General features: G+C 54.6%; 1 protein-coding gene across 1 annotated transcript in view; it reads right to left on the reverse strand.

The window, feature by feature from the left end:
* NEURL4 (neuralized E3 ubiquitin protein ligase 4) overlaps positions 1–16,489 on the reverse strand; it is a 182,906-nt gene that overhangs the window by 54,692 nt on the left and 111,725 nt on the right. Inside the window, exons 16-17 of the mRNA XM_085534229.1 lie at positions 7,385–7,511; positions 4,319–4,464 (exon numbers count right to left, since the gene is read on the reverse strand). Of these exons, the coding sequence (XP_085390355.1) occupies positions 4,319–4,464; positions 7,385–7,511 (273 nt within the window). The remainder of the gene's footprint in view (positions 1–4,318; positions 4,465–7,384; positions 7,512–16,489) is intronic.

Raw genomic sequence — 16,489 nt, forward strand, 5'->3', positions numbered from 1 at the left:
CCCATTGGGACCCCATTCAACCCATAGACCCCATTGGGACCCCATAAGACCCCATTGGGACCCCATTCAACCCCATAGACCCCATTGGGACCCCATTCAACCCCATAGACCCCATTGGGACCCCCATTCACCCCATAAGACCCCCATTCAACCCTATAGACCCCATAAGACCCCATTGGGACCCCATTCAACCCATAGACCCCATTGGGACCCCATAAGACCCCATTGGGACCCCATTCAACCCCATAGACCCCATTGGGACCCCATTCAACCCCATAGACCCCATTGGGACCCCCATTCACCCCATAAGACCCCCATTCAACCCTATAGACCCCATAAGACCCCATTGGGACCCCATTCAACCCATAGACCCCATTGGGACCCCATAAGACCCCATTGGGACCCCATTCAACCCCATAGACCCCATTGGGACCCCATTCAACCCCATAGACCCCATTGGGACCCCCATTCACCCCATAAGACCCCCATTCAACCCTATAGACCCCATAAGACCCCATTGGGACCCCATTCAACCCATAGACCCCATTGGGACCCCATTCAACCCCATAGACCCCATTGGGACCCCATTCAACCCCATAGACCCCATTGGGACCCCCATTCACCCCATAAGACCCCCATTCAACCCTATAGACCCCATAAGACCCCATTGGGACCCCATTCAACCCATAGACCCCATTGGGACCCCATAAGACCCCATTGGGACCCCATTCAACCCATAGACCCCATTGGGACCCCATTCAACCCCATAGACCCCATTGGGACCCCCATTCAACCCCATAGACCCCTTCCCCATTGGCTACTCCCCATTAAGCCCCGCCCCCTTTTAAAGCCCCGCCCCCCATATCCTCCCCCCTTCCCCATTGGCTACTCTCCATTAAGCCCCGCCCCTTTAAGCACCGCCCCTTTTAAAGCCCCGCCCCCATTCATTCACCCCCATATCCTCCCCTCTTCCCCATTGGCTGCTCCCATTAAGCCCCCATTCAACCCCATAGACCCCATTGGGACACCATTCACCCCATAGACCCCATTCAACCCCATAAGACCCCACTGGGAACCCATAAGCCCCCATAGACCCCTTTGGGACCCCCATTCACCCCATAAGACCCCATTGGGACCCCATTCACCCTATAGGACCCCATAGGGACCCCCATAAGACCCCATAAGACCCCATTGGGACCCCCATTGACCCCATAGACCCCAAAAGACCCCATTGGGACCCCCATAGACCCCATTGGGACCCCCATTCAACCCCATAGACCCTATTGGGACCTCCATTTACCCCACAGACCCCATTGGGACCCCCATAAGACCCCATTGGGACCCCATTCACCCTATAGGACCCCATTGGGTCCCCCATTCAACCCCATAAGACCCCATTGGGACCCACATTCAACCCCATAGACCCCATAAAACCCCATTGGGACCCACATAACAACCCATTGGGACCCCATTCAACCCCATAAGACCCCATTGAGACCCCCATTCACCCCATAGACCCCATTGGGACCCCCATAAGATCCCATTGGGACCCCCATTCACCCTATAGGACCCCATTGGGACCCCATTCACCCCATAGACCCCATTGGGACCCCCATTGGGACCCCTTAAGACCCCATTCAACCCCACAGACCCCATTGGGACCCCAATTAACCCCTTAAGACCCCATTCAACCCTATAGACCCCATTGGGACCCCCATTGACCCCACTGGGACCCCCATAAGACCCCACAGACCCCATTGGGATCCCCATAAGACCCCATTGGGACCCCATTCACCCTATAGACCCCATTGGGACCCCCATAAGACCCCATAGACCCCATTGGGACCCCCATTCACCCCTTAAGACCCCACTCAACCCCATAGACCCCATTGGGACCCCCATAAGACCCCATTGGGACCCCATTAACCCTATAGGACCCCATTGGGACCCCCATAAGACCCCATTGGGACCCCATTAACCCTATAGGACCCCATTGGGACCCCATAGACCCCATTGGGACCCCCATAGACCCCATAGACCCCATTGGGACCCCATTGACCCCATTGGGACCCCATAGACCCCATAGACCCCATTGGGACCCCCATAGACCCCATAGACCCCATTGGGACCCCATAGACCCCATAGACCCCATTGGGACCCCATTGACCCCATTGGGACCCCCTTAAGACCCCATTGGGACCCCCATTCACCCCATAAGACCCCATTGGGACCCCCATTCACCCCATAAGACCCCATTGGGACCCCCATTCAACCCCATAAGCCCCGCCCCCTTTTTAAGCCCCGCCCCCATTCATTCACCCCCATACCCTCCCCCTTTCCCCATTGGCTGCTCCCATTAAGCCCCGCCCCCTTTTAAGCCCCGCACCCCATATCCTCTCCCATTCCCCATTGGCTACTCCCATTTAGCCCCGCCCCCTTTCTAAGCCCCGCCTCCTCTTTAAGCCCCGCCCCCATTCATTCACCCCCATTGGCTGCTCCCCTTTAAGCCCCGCCCCCTTTAAAGCCCCGCCCCCTTTAAAGCCCCGCCCCCTTTAAAGCCCCGCCCCCATTCATTCACCCCCATTGGCTGCTCCCCATTAAGCCCCGCCCCCTTTTAAGCCCCGCCCCCTTTAAAGCCCTGCCCCCTTTTAAGCCCCGCCCCCCATATCCTCTCCCCTTCCCCATTGGCTACTCCCATTAAACCCCGCCCCCTTTTAAGCCCCGCCCCCCATATCCTCTCCCCTTCCCCATTGGCTACTCCCCATTAAGCCCCGCCCCCTTTTAAATCCCCGCCCCCTTTTAAAGCCCCGCCCCCATTCATTCACCCCCATACCCTCCCCCCTTCCCCATTGGCTGCTCCCATTAAGCCCCGCCCCTTTTAAAGCCCCGCCTTTTTAAGCCCCGCCCCCATTCATTCACCCCCATACCCTCCCCCCTTCCCCATTGGCTGCTCCCATTAAGCCCCATTCAACCCCATAGACCCCATTGGGACCCCCATAAGACCCCATAAGACCCCATTGAGACCCCCATAAGACCCCATAGACCCCATTGAGACCCCCATAAGACCCCATTGGGACCCCCATTCACCCTATAGGACCCCATTGGGACCCCCATTCACCCTACAGGACCCCATTGGGTCCCCATAAGACCCCATTGGGACCCCCATTCACCCTATAGGACCCCATTGGGACCCCCATAAGACCCCATTGGGACCCCATTCAACCCCATAGACCCCATTGGGACCCCCATAAGACCCCATAGACCCCATAAGACCCCACTGGGACCCTCCTTGACCCCGTAAGACCCCATTGGGACCCCCATTCACCCTATAGGACCCCATTGGGACCCCCATTCACCCTATAGGACCCCATTGGGACCCTCATTCAACCCCACAGACCCCATTGGGACCCTCATTCACCCTATAGGACCCCATTGAGACCCCCATTAGACCCCATTGGGACCCCCATTCACCCCATAGACTCCATTGGGAACCCCATAAGACCCCATTGGGACCCCATTTAACCCCATAGACCCCATTGGGACCCCCATTCACCCCATAAGACCCCATTGGGACCCCATTGGGACCCCCACTCAACCCCATAGACCCCATTGGGACCCCCACTCAACTCCATAAGACCCCATTGGGACCCCCACTCACTCCATAGACCCCATTGGGACCCCCATAGGACCCCATTGGGACCCCATAGACCCCATTGGGACCCCATAAACCCCATAGACCCCATTGGGACCCCCATAAGAACCCATTGGGACCCCAATTAACCCCTTAAGACCCCATTCAACCCCATAGACCCCATTGGGACCCTCATGAGACCCCACAGACCCCATTGGGACCCCCATTCACCCCATAAGACCCCATTGGGAACCCCATTCACCCTATAGGACCCCATAGGGACCCCCATAAGACCCCATAAGACCCCATTGGGTCCCCATAAGAACCCACTGGGACCCCCATTCAATCCCATAGACCCCATTGGGACCCCCATTCATCCTATAGGACCCCATAGACCCCCATAGGACCCCATTAGGACCCCATTCACCCCATAAGACCCCATTGGGACCCCCATAAGAACCCACTGGGAACCCCATTCAATCCCATAGACCCCATTGGGACCCCCATTGACCCTATAGGACCCCATTGGGACCCCCATTCAACCCCATAAGCCCCGCCCCCTTTTAAGCCCCGCCCCCTTTTAAAGCCCCACCCACCATATCCTCCCCCCTTCCCCATTGGCTACTCCCCATTAAACCCCGCCCCCTTTTTAAGCCCCGCCCCCTTTCCCCACCTATATAAACCCACCTCGAACAGCTCTCCCGCCCTCAGGTGACCCCGGCTGAAGACCACCCCGTGGTTGAAGCCCCCGACCCGCGTCGCTTTCCTCCCTTCACCGGCCAAAGCCACGTTCTGCCCACAGCTGCTGTGGAACCGGTGCCGTGGGGCAGGAGCTGGAGATGTATGGGGCAGAAAATGGGGTTATATGGGGTTATATGGGGTCTTATGGGGTCTTATGGGGTCCCAATGGGGTCTTATGGGGTCCCTATGGGGTCTTATGGGGTAAAAAGGGGTCCCTATGGGGTCTATGGGGTGAATGGGGGTCCCAATGGGGTCTATGGGGTGAGTGGGGGTCCCAATGGGGTCTATGGGGTGAGTGGGGGTCCCAATGGGGTCTATGGGGGTCCCAATGGGGTCTTATGGGGGTCCCAATGGGGTCCCAATGAGTTGAATGGGGGTCTTAAGGGGTCTATGGGGTCTTATGGGGTCTTATGGGGGTCCCAATGGGGTCTTATGGGGGTCCCTATGGGGTCCCAATGGGGTCTATGGGGTGAGTGGGGGTCCCAATGGGGTCTATGGGGGTCCCAATGGGGTCTATGGGGGTCCCAATGGGGTCTATGGAACCGGTGCCGTGGGGCAGGAGCTGGACATATATGGGGCAGAAAATGGGGTTATATGGGGTGAATAGGGGTCCCTATGGGGTGAATGGGGGTCCCAATGGGGTCTTATGGGGTTGAATGGGGTCTATGGGGTGAGTGGGGGTCCCAATGGGGTCTATGGGGTTATATGGGGTCTATGGGGTCTTATGGGGGTCCCAATGGGGTCTATGGGGTGAGTGGAGGTCCCAATGAGGTCTATGGGGTCTTATGGGGGTCTGTGGGGTCTTATGGGGGTCCCAATGGGGTCTATGGGGTCTTATGGGGGTCCCAATGGGGTCTATGAGGTCTATGGAACTGGTGCCGTGGGGCAGGAGCTGGAGATATATGGGGCAGAAAATGGGGTTATATGGGGTTATATGGGGTTATATGGGGTCTTATGGGGGTCCCTATGGGGTCTATGGGGGTCCCTATGGGGTCTATGGGGTCTTATGGGGTGAATGGGGGTCCCAATGGGGTCTTATGGGTCCTGGGGGGGTAATGGAGGACTCTATGGGGTCTTATGGGGGTCCCAATGGGGTCTTATGGGGTGAATGGGGGTCCCTATGGGGTCTTATGGGGGTCCCAATGGGGTCTATGGGGTGAATGGGGGTCCCAATGGCGGCGTATAGGGGTCCCAATGGGGTCTATGGGGTTGAATGGGGTCTATGGGGTTGAATGGGGGTCCCAATGGGGTCTTATGGGGTCTTATGGGGGTCCCAATGGGGTCTATGGGGTTATATGGGGTCTATGGGGTCTTATGGGGGTCCCTATGGGGTCTATGGGGGTCCCAATGGGGTCTTATGGGTCCTGGGGGGGTAATGGAGGACTCTATGGGGTCTTATGGGGGTCCCAATGGGGTCTTATGGGGTCTTATGGGGTCTATGGGGTCTTATGGGGGTCCCAATGGGGTCTATGGGGGTCCCAATGGGGTCTATAGGGTCTTATGGGGGTCCCAATGGGGTCTATGGGGTCAATGGGGTCTATGGGGTCTTATGGGTGTCCCAATGGGGTCTTATGGGGTCTATGGGGTCTTATGGGGGTCCCATTGAGGTCTATGGGGTTATATGGGGTCTTATGGGGTGAATGGGGGTCCCAATGGGGTCTATGGGGGTCCCAATGGGGTCTTATGGAGTCTATGGGGTGGAATGGGGATCCCAATGGGGTCTTATGAAGTTGAATGGGGTCTTACGGGGGTCCCAATGGGGTCTATGGGGTCTTATGGGGGTCCCAATGGGGTCTTAAGGGGGTCCCAATGGGGTCTATGGGGTGAGTGGGGGTCCCTATGGGGTTGAATGGGGGTCCCAATGGGGTCTATGGGGGTCCCTATGGTGTCTATGGGGGTCCCAATGGGGTCCCAATGGGGTGTATGGGGTGAATGGGGGTCCCAATGGGGTCTTATGGGGTGACTGGGGGTCCCAATGGGGTCTTATGGGGTCAATGGGGGTCCCAATGGGGTCTATGGGGTCTTATGGGGGTCCCAATGGGGTCTTATGCGGTCTATGGGGTTGAATGGGGTCTATAGGGTGAGTGGGGGTCCCAATGGGGTCTATGGAACCGGTGCCGTGGGGCAGGAGCTGGAGATATATGGGGCAGAAAATGGGGTTATATGGGGTTATATGGGGTCTATGGGGGTCCCAATGGGGTCTTATGGGGTCTATGGGGTCTTATGGGGTCTATGGGGTGAATGGGGTCCCAATGGGGTCTATGGGGTGAATGGGAGTCTTATGGGGTCTTATGGGGGTCCCAATGGGGTCTATGGGGTTATACGGGGTCTTATGGGGTGAATGGGGGTCCCAATGGGGTCTATGAGGTCTTATGGGAGTCCCAATGGGGTCTTATGGGGTGAGTGGGGGTCCCAATGGGGGCGTATAGGGGTCCCAATGGGGTCTATGGGGTGAGTGGGGGTCCCAATGGGGTCTTATGGGGGTCCCAATGGGGTCTATGGGGTCAATGGAGGAGTCTATGGGATCTTAAGGGGGTGAATGGGGGTCCCAATGGGGTCTATGGGGTGAGTGGGGGTCCCAATGGGGTCTATGGGGTTGAATGGGGGTCCAAATGGGGTCCTATGGGGTCTATGGGGTGAGTGGGGGTCCCAGTGGGGTCTATGGGGTGAATGGGGTCCCAATGGGGTCTATGGGGTCAATGGGGTCCCAATGGGGTCTTATGGGGTTGAATGGGGGTCCCAATGGGGTCTATGGGGTCTTATGGGGTCTATGGGCTGAATAGGGGTCCCAATGGGGTCCTATGGGGTCTATGGGGTGAGTGGGGGTCCCAATGGGGTCTATGGGGTGAATGGGGGTCCCAATGGGGTCTTATGGGGTCTATGGGGTTGAATGAGGGTCCCAATGGGGTCTATAGGGTCAATGGGGTCTATGGGGTGAATGGGATCCCAATGGGGTCTTATGGGGTCAATGGGGGTCCCAATGGGGTCAATGGGGTCCCAATGGGGTCTTACCTGGTGTGGGGGTCCCCCCCCCCTTATCACTTGGGGGTCCGGGCCCCATATTATTATCTGTGGGGCCGCTGCCCCCCGTCAGGGACACCTGAACGCATTGGCCATATAGATCCACCACGGCATACACCTCTATAGGGGATATAGGGCGGGGGGAGGACATATAGGGCCCCATAGCACCCTATAGCCCCCCATAGCACCCTATAGCCCCCCCATAGCAACCTATAGCCCCCCATAGCACCCTATAGCCTCCCATTGCCCCCTATGTCCCCATATCCCCTATACCCCCCATATCCCCTATATCCCCTATTGACCCCATAACCCCATATCCCCTATATCCCCCTATTGACCCTATATCCCCTATATCCCCTATTGACCCCATATCCCCTATATCCCCTATAACCCCTATATCCCCCTATTGACCCCATTTACCCCTATGACCCCATATTCCCCTATTGAGCCCATTGACCCTATATCCCCCTATTGACCCCATATCCCCTATATCCCCCCATATCCCCCATATCCCTTATATCCCCCATATCCCCCTATTGACCCCATATCCCCTATATCCCCCCATATCCCCCATATCCCTTATATCCCCCATATCCCCCTATTGACCCCATATCCCCTATATCCCCCATATCCCCTATATCCCCCATATCCCCTATATCCCCCTATTGGCCCCATATCCCCTATTGACCCCATATCCCCTATATCCCCCTATTGACCCCATATCCCCTATATCCCCTATATCCCCCTATTGATCCCATAACCCCATATACCCCCCCATTACCCCATATATCCCCATTGCCCCCCATATCCCCATTACCCCCATTAACCCCATTGCCCCCTATATCCCCCCATTACCCCATTGACCCCATATCCCCTATATCCCCCTATTGACCCCATATCCCCCATATCCCCTATATCCCCCTATTGACCCCATAACCCCCCATTACCCCATATATCCCCATTGCCCCCTATGTCCCCATATCCCCTATGTACCCCTATTGACCCCATATCCCCCCATTGCCCCCCATTACCCCCATAGAACCCTAAGTCCCCATTATCTCATTGACCCCATATCCCCTATATCCCCCTACTGACCCCATAACCATCTATCCCACCCCATATCCCTTATAGCCCCCATTAACCCCATATCCCCCATATCCCCTATTGACCCCATATCCCCTATTGACCCCATATACCCTATAACCCCCATATCCCCTATATCCCCCTATTGACCCCATATCCCCTATATCCCCCCATTACCTCCATTACCCCCATTGACCCCATATCCCTTATTGACCCCATATCCCCTATATCCCCCATATCCCCTATATCCCCCTATTGACCCCATATCCCCTATATCCCCCCATTACCTCCATTACCCCCATTGACCCCATATCCCTTATTGACCCCATATCCCTTATTGACCCCATATCCCCTATATCCCCTATATCCCATATATCCCCCTAATGACCCCATATCCCCTATATCCCCCTATTGACCCCATATCCCCTATATCCCCCTATGTCCCCATATCCCCCATATCCCCTATATCCCCCTATTGACCCCATAGCCCCATATACCCCCCCATTACCCCATTCCCCCCTATACCCCCACAATGCCCCCTATGTCCCCATTACCCCCATTGACCCCATAACCCCCCATTGACCCCATATCCCCTATACCCCATAATTGCCCCCTATGTCCCCATATCCCCTATATCCCCCTATTGACCCTATATCCCCTATATCCCCCATATCCCCTATATCCCCCCATTACTCCCATAGCCCCCATTACCCCCACCATCCCCTATATCCCCCTATTGACCCCATATCCCCTATATCCCCTATATCCCCCTATTGACCCCATTGACCCCATATCCCCTATATCCCCTATTGACCCCATATCCCCTATATCCCCCATATCCCCTATATCCCCCCATTGCCCCCTATGTCCCCATATCCCCTATATCCCCCCATTGACCCCATATCCCCTATATCCCCCTATTGACCCCATTCCCTCCTATACCCCTCCATTACCCCCATTATCCCCATTGACCCCATATCCCTTATTGACCCCATATCCCCTATATCCCCTATATACCCCTATTGACCCCATATCCCCTATATCCCCCTATTGACCCCATATCCCCTATATCCCCCTATATCCCTCTATATCCCCCCATTACCCCCATTGACCCCATATCCCCTATATCCCCCATTACACCCATTATCCCCATTTACCCCTATGACCCCATATCTCCTATTTCCTCCTATACCCCCCATATCCCCCATTGACCCCATTACCCCATTGACCCCATAACCCCATATGACCCCATACCCGGTGGCAGCCCCGAACACGCCACCCCCTGGTCGGCCCCATTGATGAAGTATCTGAGGTCCCCCCTCGCCGTCCTCATCATCCCTATATCCCCTATATCCCCTATATCCCCTATATCCCCTATAACCCCTATATCCCCTATAACCCCTATATCCCCCCATTACCCCCATTCACCCCATAACCCCATATATCCCCTATTGACCCCATATCCCCATATCTCCCTATTGAACCCATATCCCCTATACCCCCCATATCCCCTATATCCCCCTATTGACCCCATAGACCCCTATGTCCCCATGACCCCATAACCCCCATAACCCCATATACCCCTCCATTACCCCATAGACCCCATAACCACCCCATAGACCCCATAACCACCCCATAGACCCTATATCCCACCCCATAGACCCCATAACCACCCCATAGACCCCATAACCACCCCATAGACCCCATAACCCTATATATGACCCCATAACCCTATATCCCACCCCATAGACCCCATAACCACCCCATAGACCCCATAACCACCCCATAGACCCCATAACCCTCTATCCCACCCCATAACCCTATATCCCACCCCATAACCCTCTATCCCACCCCATAGACCCCATAACCACCCCATAGACCCCATAACCACCCCATAGACCCCATAACCCTATATATGACCCCATAACCCTATATCCCACCCCATAACCCCATATGACCCCATACCCGGTGGCAGCCCCGAACACGCCACCCCCTGGTCGGCCCCATTGATGAAGTATCTGAGGTCCCCCCTCGCCGTCCTCATCATCCCTATATCCCCCCATTGACCCCATAACCCCCATATCCCCTATATCCCCCCATTACCTCCATTACCCCCATTGACCCCATATCCCTTATTGACCCCATATCCCCTATATCCCCCATATCCCCTATATCCCCCTATTGACCCCATATCCCCTATATCCCCCCATTACCTCCATTACCCCCATTGACCCCATATCCCTTATTGACCCCATATCCCTTATTGACCCCATATCCCCTATATCCCCTATATCCCATATATCCCCCTAATGACCCCATATCCCCTATATCCCCCTATTGACCCCATATCCCCTATATCCCCCTATGTCCCCATATCCCCCATATCCCCTATATCCCCCTATTGACCCCATAGCCCCATATACCCCCCCATTACCCCATTCCCCCCTATACCCCCACAATGCCCCCTATGTCCCCATTACCCCCATTGACCCCATAACCCCCCATTGACCCCATATCCCCTATACCCCATAATTGCCCCCTATGTCCCCATATCCCCTATATCCCCCTATTGACCCTATATCCCCTATATCCCCCATATCCCCTATATCCCCCCATTACTCCCATAGCCCCCATTACCCCCACCATCCCCTATATCCCCCTATTGACCCCATATCCCCTATATCCCCTATATCCCCCTATTGACCCCATTGACCCCATATCCCCTATATCCCCTATTGACCCCATATCCCCTATATCCCCCATATCCCCTATATCCCCCCATTGCCCCCTATGTCCCCATATCCCCTATATCCCCCCATTGACCCCATATCCCCTATATCCCCCTATTGACCCCATTCCCTCCTATACCCCTCCATTACCCCCATTATCCCCATTGACCCCATATCCCTTATTGACCCCATATCCCCTATATCCCCTATATACCCCTATTGACCCCATATCCCCTATATCCCCCTATTGACCCCATATCCCCTATATCCCCCTATATCCCTCTATATCCCCCCATTACCCCCATTGACCCCATATCCCCTATATCCCCCATTACACCCATTATCCCCATTTACCCCTATGACCCCATATCTCCTATTTCCTCCTATACCCCCCATATCCCCCATTGACCCCATTACCCCATTGACCCCATAACCCCATATGACCCCATACCCGGTGGCAGCCCCGAACACGCCACCCCCTGGTCGGCCCCATTGATGAAGTATCTGAGGTCCCCCCTCGCCGTCCTCATCATCCCTATATCCCCTATATCCCCTATATCCCCTATATCCCCTATAACCCCTATATCCCCTATAACCCCTATATCCCCCCATTACCCCCATTCACCCCATAACCCCATATATCCCCTATTGACCCCATATCCCCATATCTCCCTATTGAACCCATATCCCCTATACCCCCCATATCCCCTATATCCCCCTATTGACCCCATAGACCCCTATGTCCCCATGACCCCATAACCCCCATAACCCCATATACCCCTCCATTACCCCATAGACCCCATAACCACCCCATAGACCCCATAACCACCCCATAGACCCTATATCCCACCCCATAGACCCCATAACCACCCCATAGACCCCATAACCACCCCATAGACCCCATAACCCTATATATGACCCCATAACCCTATATCCCACCCCATAGACCCCATAACCACCCCATAGACCCCATAACCACCCCATAGACCCCATAACCCTCTATCCCACCCCATAACCCTATATCCCACCCCATAACCCTCTATCCCACCCCATAGACCCCATAACCACCCCATAGACCCCATAACCACCCCATAGACCCCATAACCCTATATATGACCCCATAACCCTATATCCCACCCCATAACCCCATATGACCCCATACCCGGTGGCAGCCCCGAACACGCCACCCCCTGGTCGGCCCCATTGATGAAGTATCTGAGGTCCCCCCTCGCCGTCCTCATCATCCCTATATCCCCCCATTGACCCCATAACCCCCATATCCCCTATATCCCCTATATCCCCCCATTACCCCCATTGACCCCATATCCCCATATCTCCCTATTGAACCCATATCCCCTATATCCCCTATAACCCCTATATCCCCCCATTGACCCCATATCCTCTATATCCCTCTATTGATCCCATAACCCCATATACCCCTATTGACCCCATATCCCCCTATTGATCCCATATCCCCCTATATCCCCATTGCCCCCCATTACTCCTATAGCCCCCTAGGTCCCCATTACCCCTATCGACCCCATATCCCCTATATCCCCTATATCCCCCTATTGACCCCATATCCCCATATACCCCCCCATAACCCTATTGACCCCTATATCCCCTATATCCCCTATATCCCTCATATCCCCTATATCCCCCCATTACCCCTATATCCCCATTGCCTCCTATATCCCCCCTTTACCCCCTATATCCCCATTACCCCCATTGACCCCATATCCCCTATTTCCCCTATATACCCCTATTGACCCCATAACCCCATATACCCCTATTGACCCTATATCCCCCTATTGACCCCATATCCCCTATATCCCCCTATTGACCCCATATCCTCTATATCCCCCTATTGACCCCATATCCCCTATATCCCCCTATTGACCCCATATCCCCTATATCCCCCATATCCCCTATATCCCCCTATTGACCCCATATCCCCTATATCCCCCCATTGACCCCATATCCCCTATACCCCCCATATCCCCTATATCCCCCTATTGACCCCATTACCCCATAGACCCCATAACCACCCCATAGACCCCATAACGACCCCATAGACCTCATAACCACCCCATAGACCCCATAACCACCCCATAGACCCCATAACGACCCTATATACCCCCCCACTACCCCATAGACCCCATAACGACCCCATAGACCCCATAACCACCCCATAGACCCCATAACCACCCCATATACCCCCCCACTACCCCATAGACCCCATAACCACCCCATAGACCCCATAACCACCCCATAGACCCCATAACCACCCCATATACCCCCCCACTACCCCATAGACCCCATAACCACCCCATAGACCCCATAACGACCCCATAGACCCCATAACCACCCCATAGACCCCATAACCACCCCATAGACCCCATAACCACCCCATAGACCCCATAACCCTATATATGACCCCATAACCCTATATCCCACCCCATAACCCCATATGACCCCATACCCGGTGGCAGCCCCGAACACGCCACCCCCTGGTCGGCCCCATTGATGAAGTATCTGAGGTCCCCCCTCGCCGTCCTCATCATCCCTATATCCCCCCATTACCCCCATTGACCCCATATGCCCTATACCCCCCATATCCCCCTATTGACCCCATAACCCCATATACCCCTATTGACCCCATATCCCCTATATCCCCCCATATACCCTATATCCCCCTATTGACCCCATATCCCCATTGACCCCATATCCCCTATAACCCCTATATCCCCTATATCCCCCTATTGACCCCATATCCCCTATATCCCCCCATTACCCCCATTGACCCCATTTACCCCTATGACCCCATATCCCTATATACCCCCATATCCCCTATATCCCCCTATTGACCCCATTGACCCCATATGCCCTATATCCCCTATATCCCCCTATTGACCCCATAACCCCATATACCCCTATTGACCCTATATCCCCCTATTGACCCCATATCCCCTATATCCCCTATAACCCCTATATCCCCTATATCCCCCATATCCCCCCATTGACCCCATATCCCTTATTGACCCCATATCCCCTATTGACCCCATATCCCCTATTGACCCCATAACCCCATATACCCCTATGACCCCATATCCTCTATATCCCCTATAACCCCTATATCCCCCTATTGACCCCATAACCCCATATACCCCCCCATTACCCCCATAGCCCCCATCACTCCCATTGACCCTATACCCCCCATATCCCCTATACCCCCCATATCCCCTATACCCCCCATATCCCCTATATCCCCCCATTGACCCCATATCCCCTATACCCCATAATTGCCCCCTATGTCCCCATATCCCCTATATCCCCTATATCCCCCTATTGACCCCATATCCCCCTATTGACCCCATATCCCCTATATCCCCTATATCCCCCCATTACCCCCATTGACCCCATATCCCCTATATCCCCCTATTGACCCCATAACCCCCATATCCCCTATATCCCCCTATTGACCCCATAAACCCCATATCCCCTATATCCCCCTATTGACCCCATATCCCCTATATCCCCTATAACCCCTATATCTCCCTATTGACCCCATAACCCCCATATCCCCTATATCCCCCTATTGACCCCATAACCCCCATATCCCCTATATCCCCCTATTGACCCCATAAACCCCATATCCCCTATATCCCCCTATTGAACCCATATCCCCTATATCCCCTATAACCCCTATATCCCCCCATTGACCCCATATCCTCTATATCCCTCTATTGACCCCATAACCCCATATACCCCTATTGACCCCATATCCCCTATTGACCCCATATCCCCTATATTCCCCTATTGACCCCATATCCCCTATATCCCCCCATTGACCCCATATCCCCTATATCCCCCCATTGACCCCATATCCCCTATATCCCCCTATTGACCCCATAACCCTCTATCCCACCCCATAGCCCCATTGACCCCATATCCCCATATACCCCCCATATCCCCTATATCCCCCCATTACCCCCATTGACCCCATATCCCCTATATCCCCCTATTGACCCCATAAACCCCATTGACCCCATATCCCCTATATCCCCCGACTGACCCCATAACCCTCTATCCCACCCTATATCCCATATACCCCCCATATCCCCTATATCCCCTATTGACCCCATATCCCCTATATCCCCTATTGACCCCATATCCCCTATATCCCCTATATCCCCCCTATCCCCTATATCCCCCTATTGACCCCATAACCCCCTATACCCCCCATTGCCCCCTATGTCACTATATCCCCCCATTGACCCCATTACCCCCGTTGCCCCCTATGTCCCCATTACCCCCATTGACCCCATAACCCCATATATCCCCCATATCCCCTATACCCCCCCATTGACCCCATATCCCTTATACCCCCCATATCCCCTATATCCCCCCATATCCCCCATATCCCCCAATTGACCCCATAAACCCCATTGACCCCATATCCCCTATATCCCCCTATTGACCCCATAACCCCATATACCCTCCCATAACCCTATTGACCCCATATCCCCTATATCCCCCTATTGACCCCATATCCCCTATATCCCCTACTGACCCCATATCCCCTATATCCCCTATTGACCCCATATCCCCTATATCCCCCTATTGACCCCATATCCCCCCATTGACCCCATATCCCCTATATCCCCTATATACCCCTATTGACCCCATATCCCTTATTGACCCTATATATGACCCCATACCCGGTGGCAGCCCCGAACACGCCACCCCCTGGTCGGCCCCATTGATGAAGTATCTGAGGTCCCCCCTCGCCGTCCTCATCATCCCCATATCCCCCATATCCCCTATATCCCCTATATCCCCTATATCCCCTATATCCCCTATATCCCCTATATCCCCTATATCCCCCATATCCCCTATATCCCCTATATCCCCTATATCCCCTATATCCCCCATATCCCCTATATCCCCCATATCCCCTATATCCCCCATATCCCCTATATCCCCCCATTACCCCCATTGCCCCCATTGCCCCCTATGTCCCCATTACCCCCATTGACCCCATAACCCCCATTGCCCCCATATCCCCTATATCCCCCCATTATCCCCATAGCCCCCATTATCCCCATTGACCCCATATCCCATATACCCCCCATACCCCCTATACCCCCCATTGCCCCCTATGTCCCCATATCCCCTATATCCCCCATATCCCCTATATCCCCCTATTGACCCCATATCCCCTATATCCCCCTATTGACCCCATAACCCCATATACCCCCCATATCCCCTATATCCCCCTATT

This window comes from Coturnix japonica, unplaced genomic scaffold (genome assembly GCF_054131305.1).
Source record: "Coturnix japonica strain WE unplaced genomic scaffold, WE-NBRP24 Scf079, whole genome shotgun sequence".
NCBI lineage: Eukaryota > Metazoa > Chordata > Aves > Galliformes > Phasianidae > Coturnix > Coturnix japonica.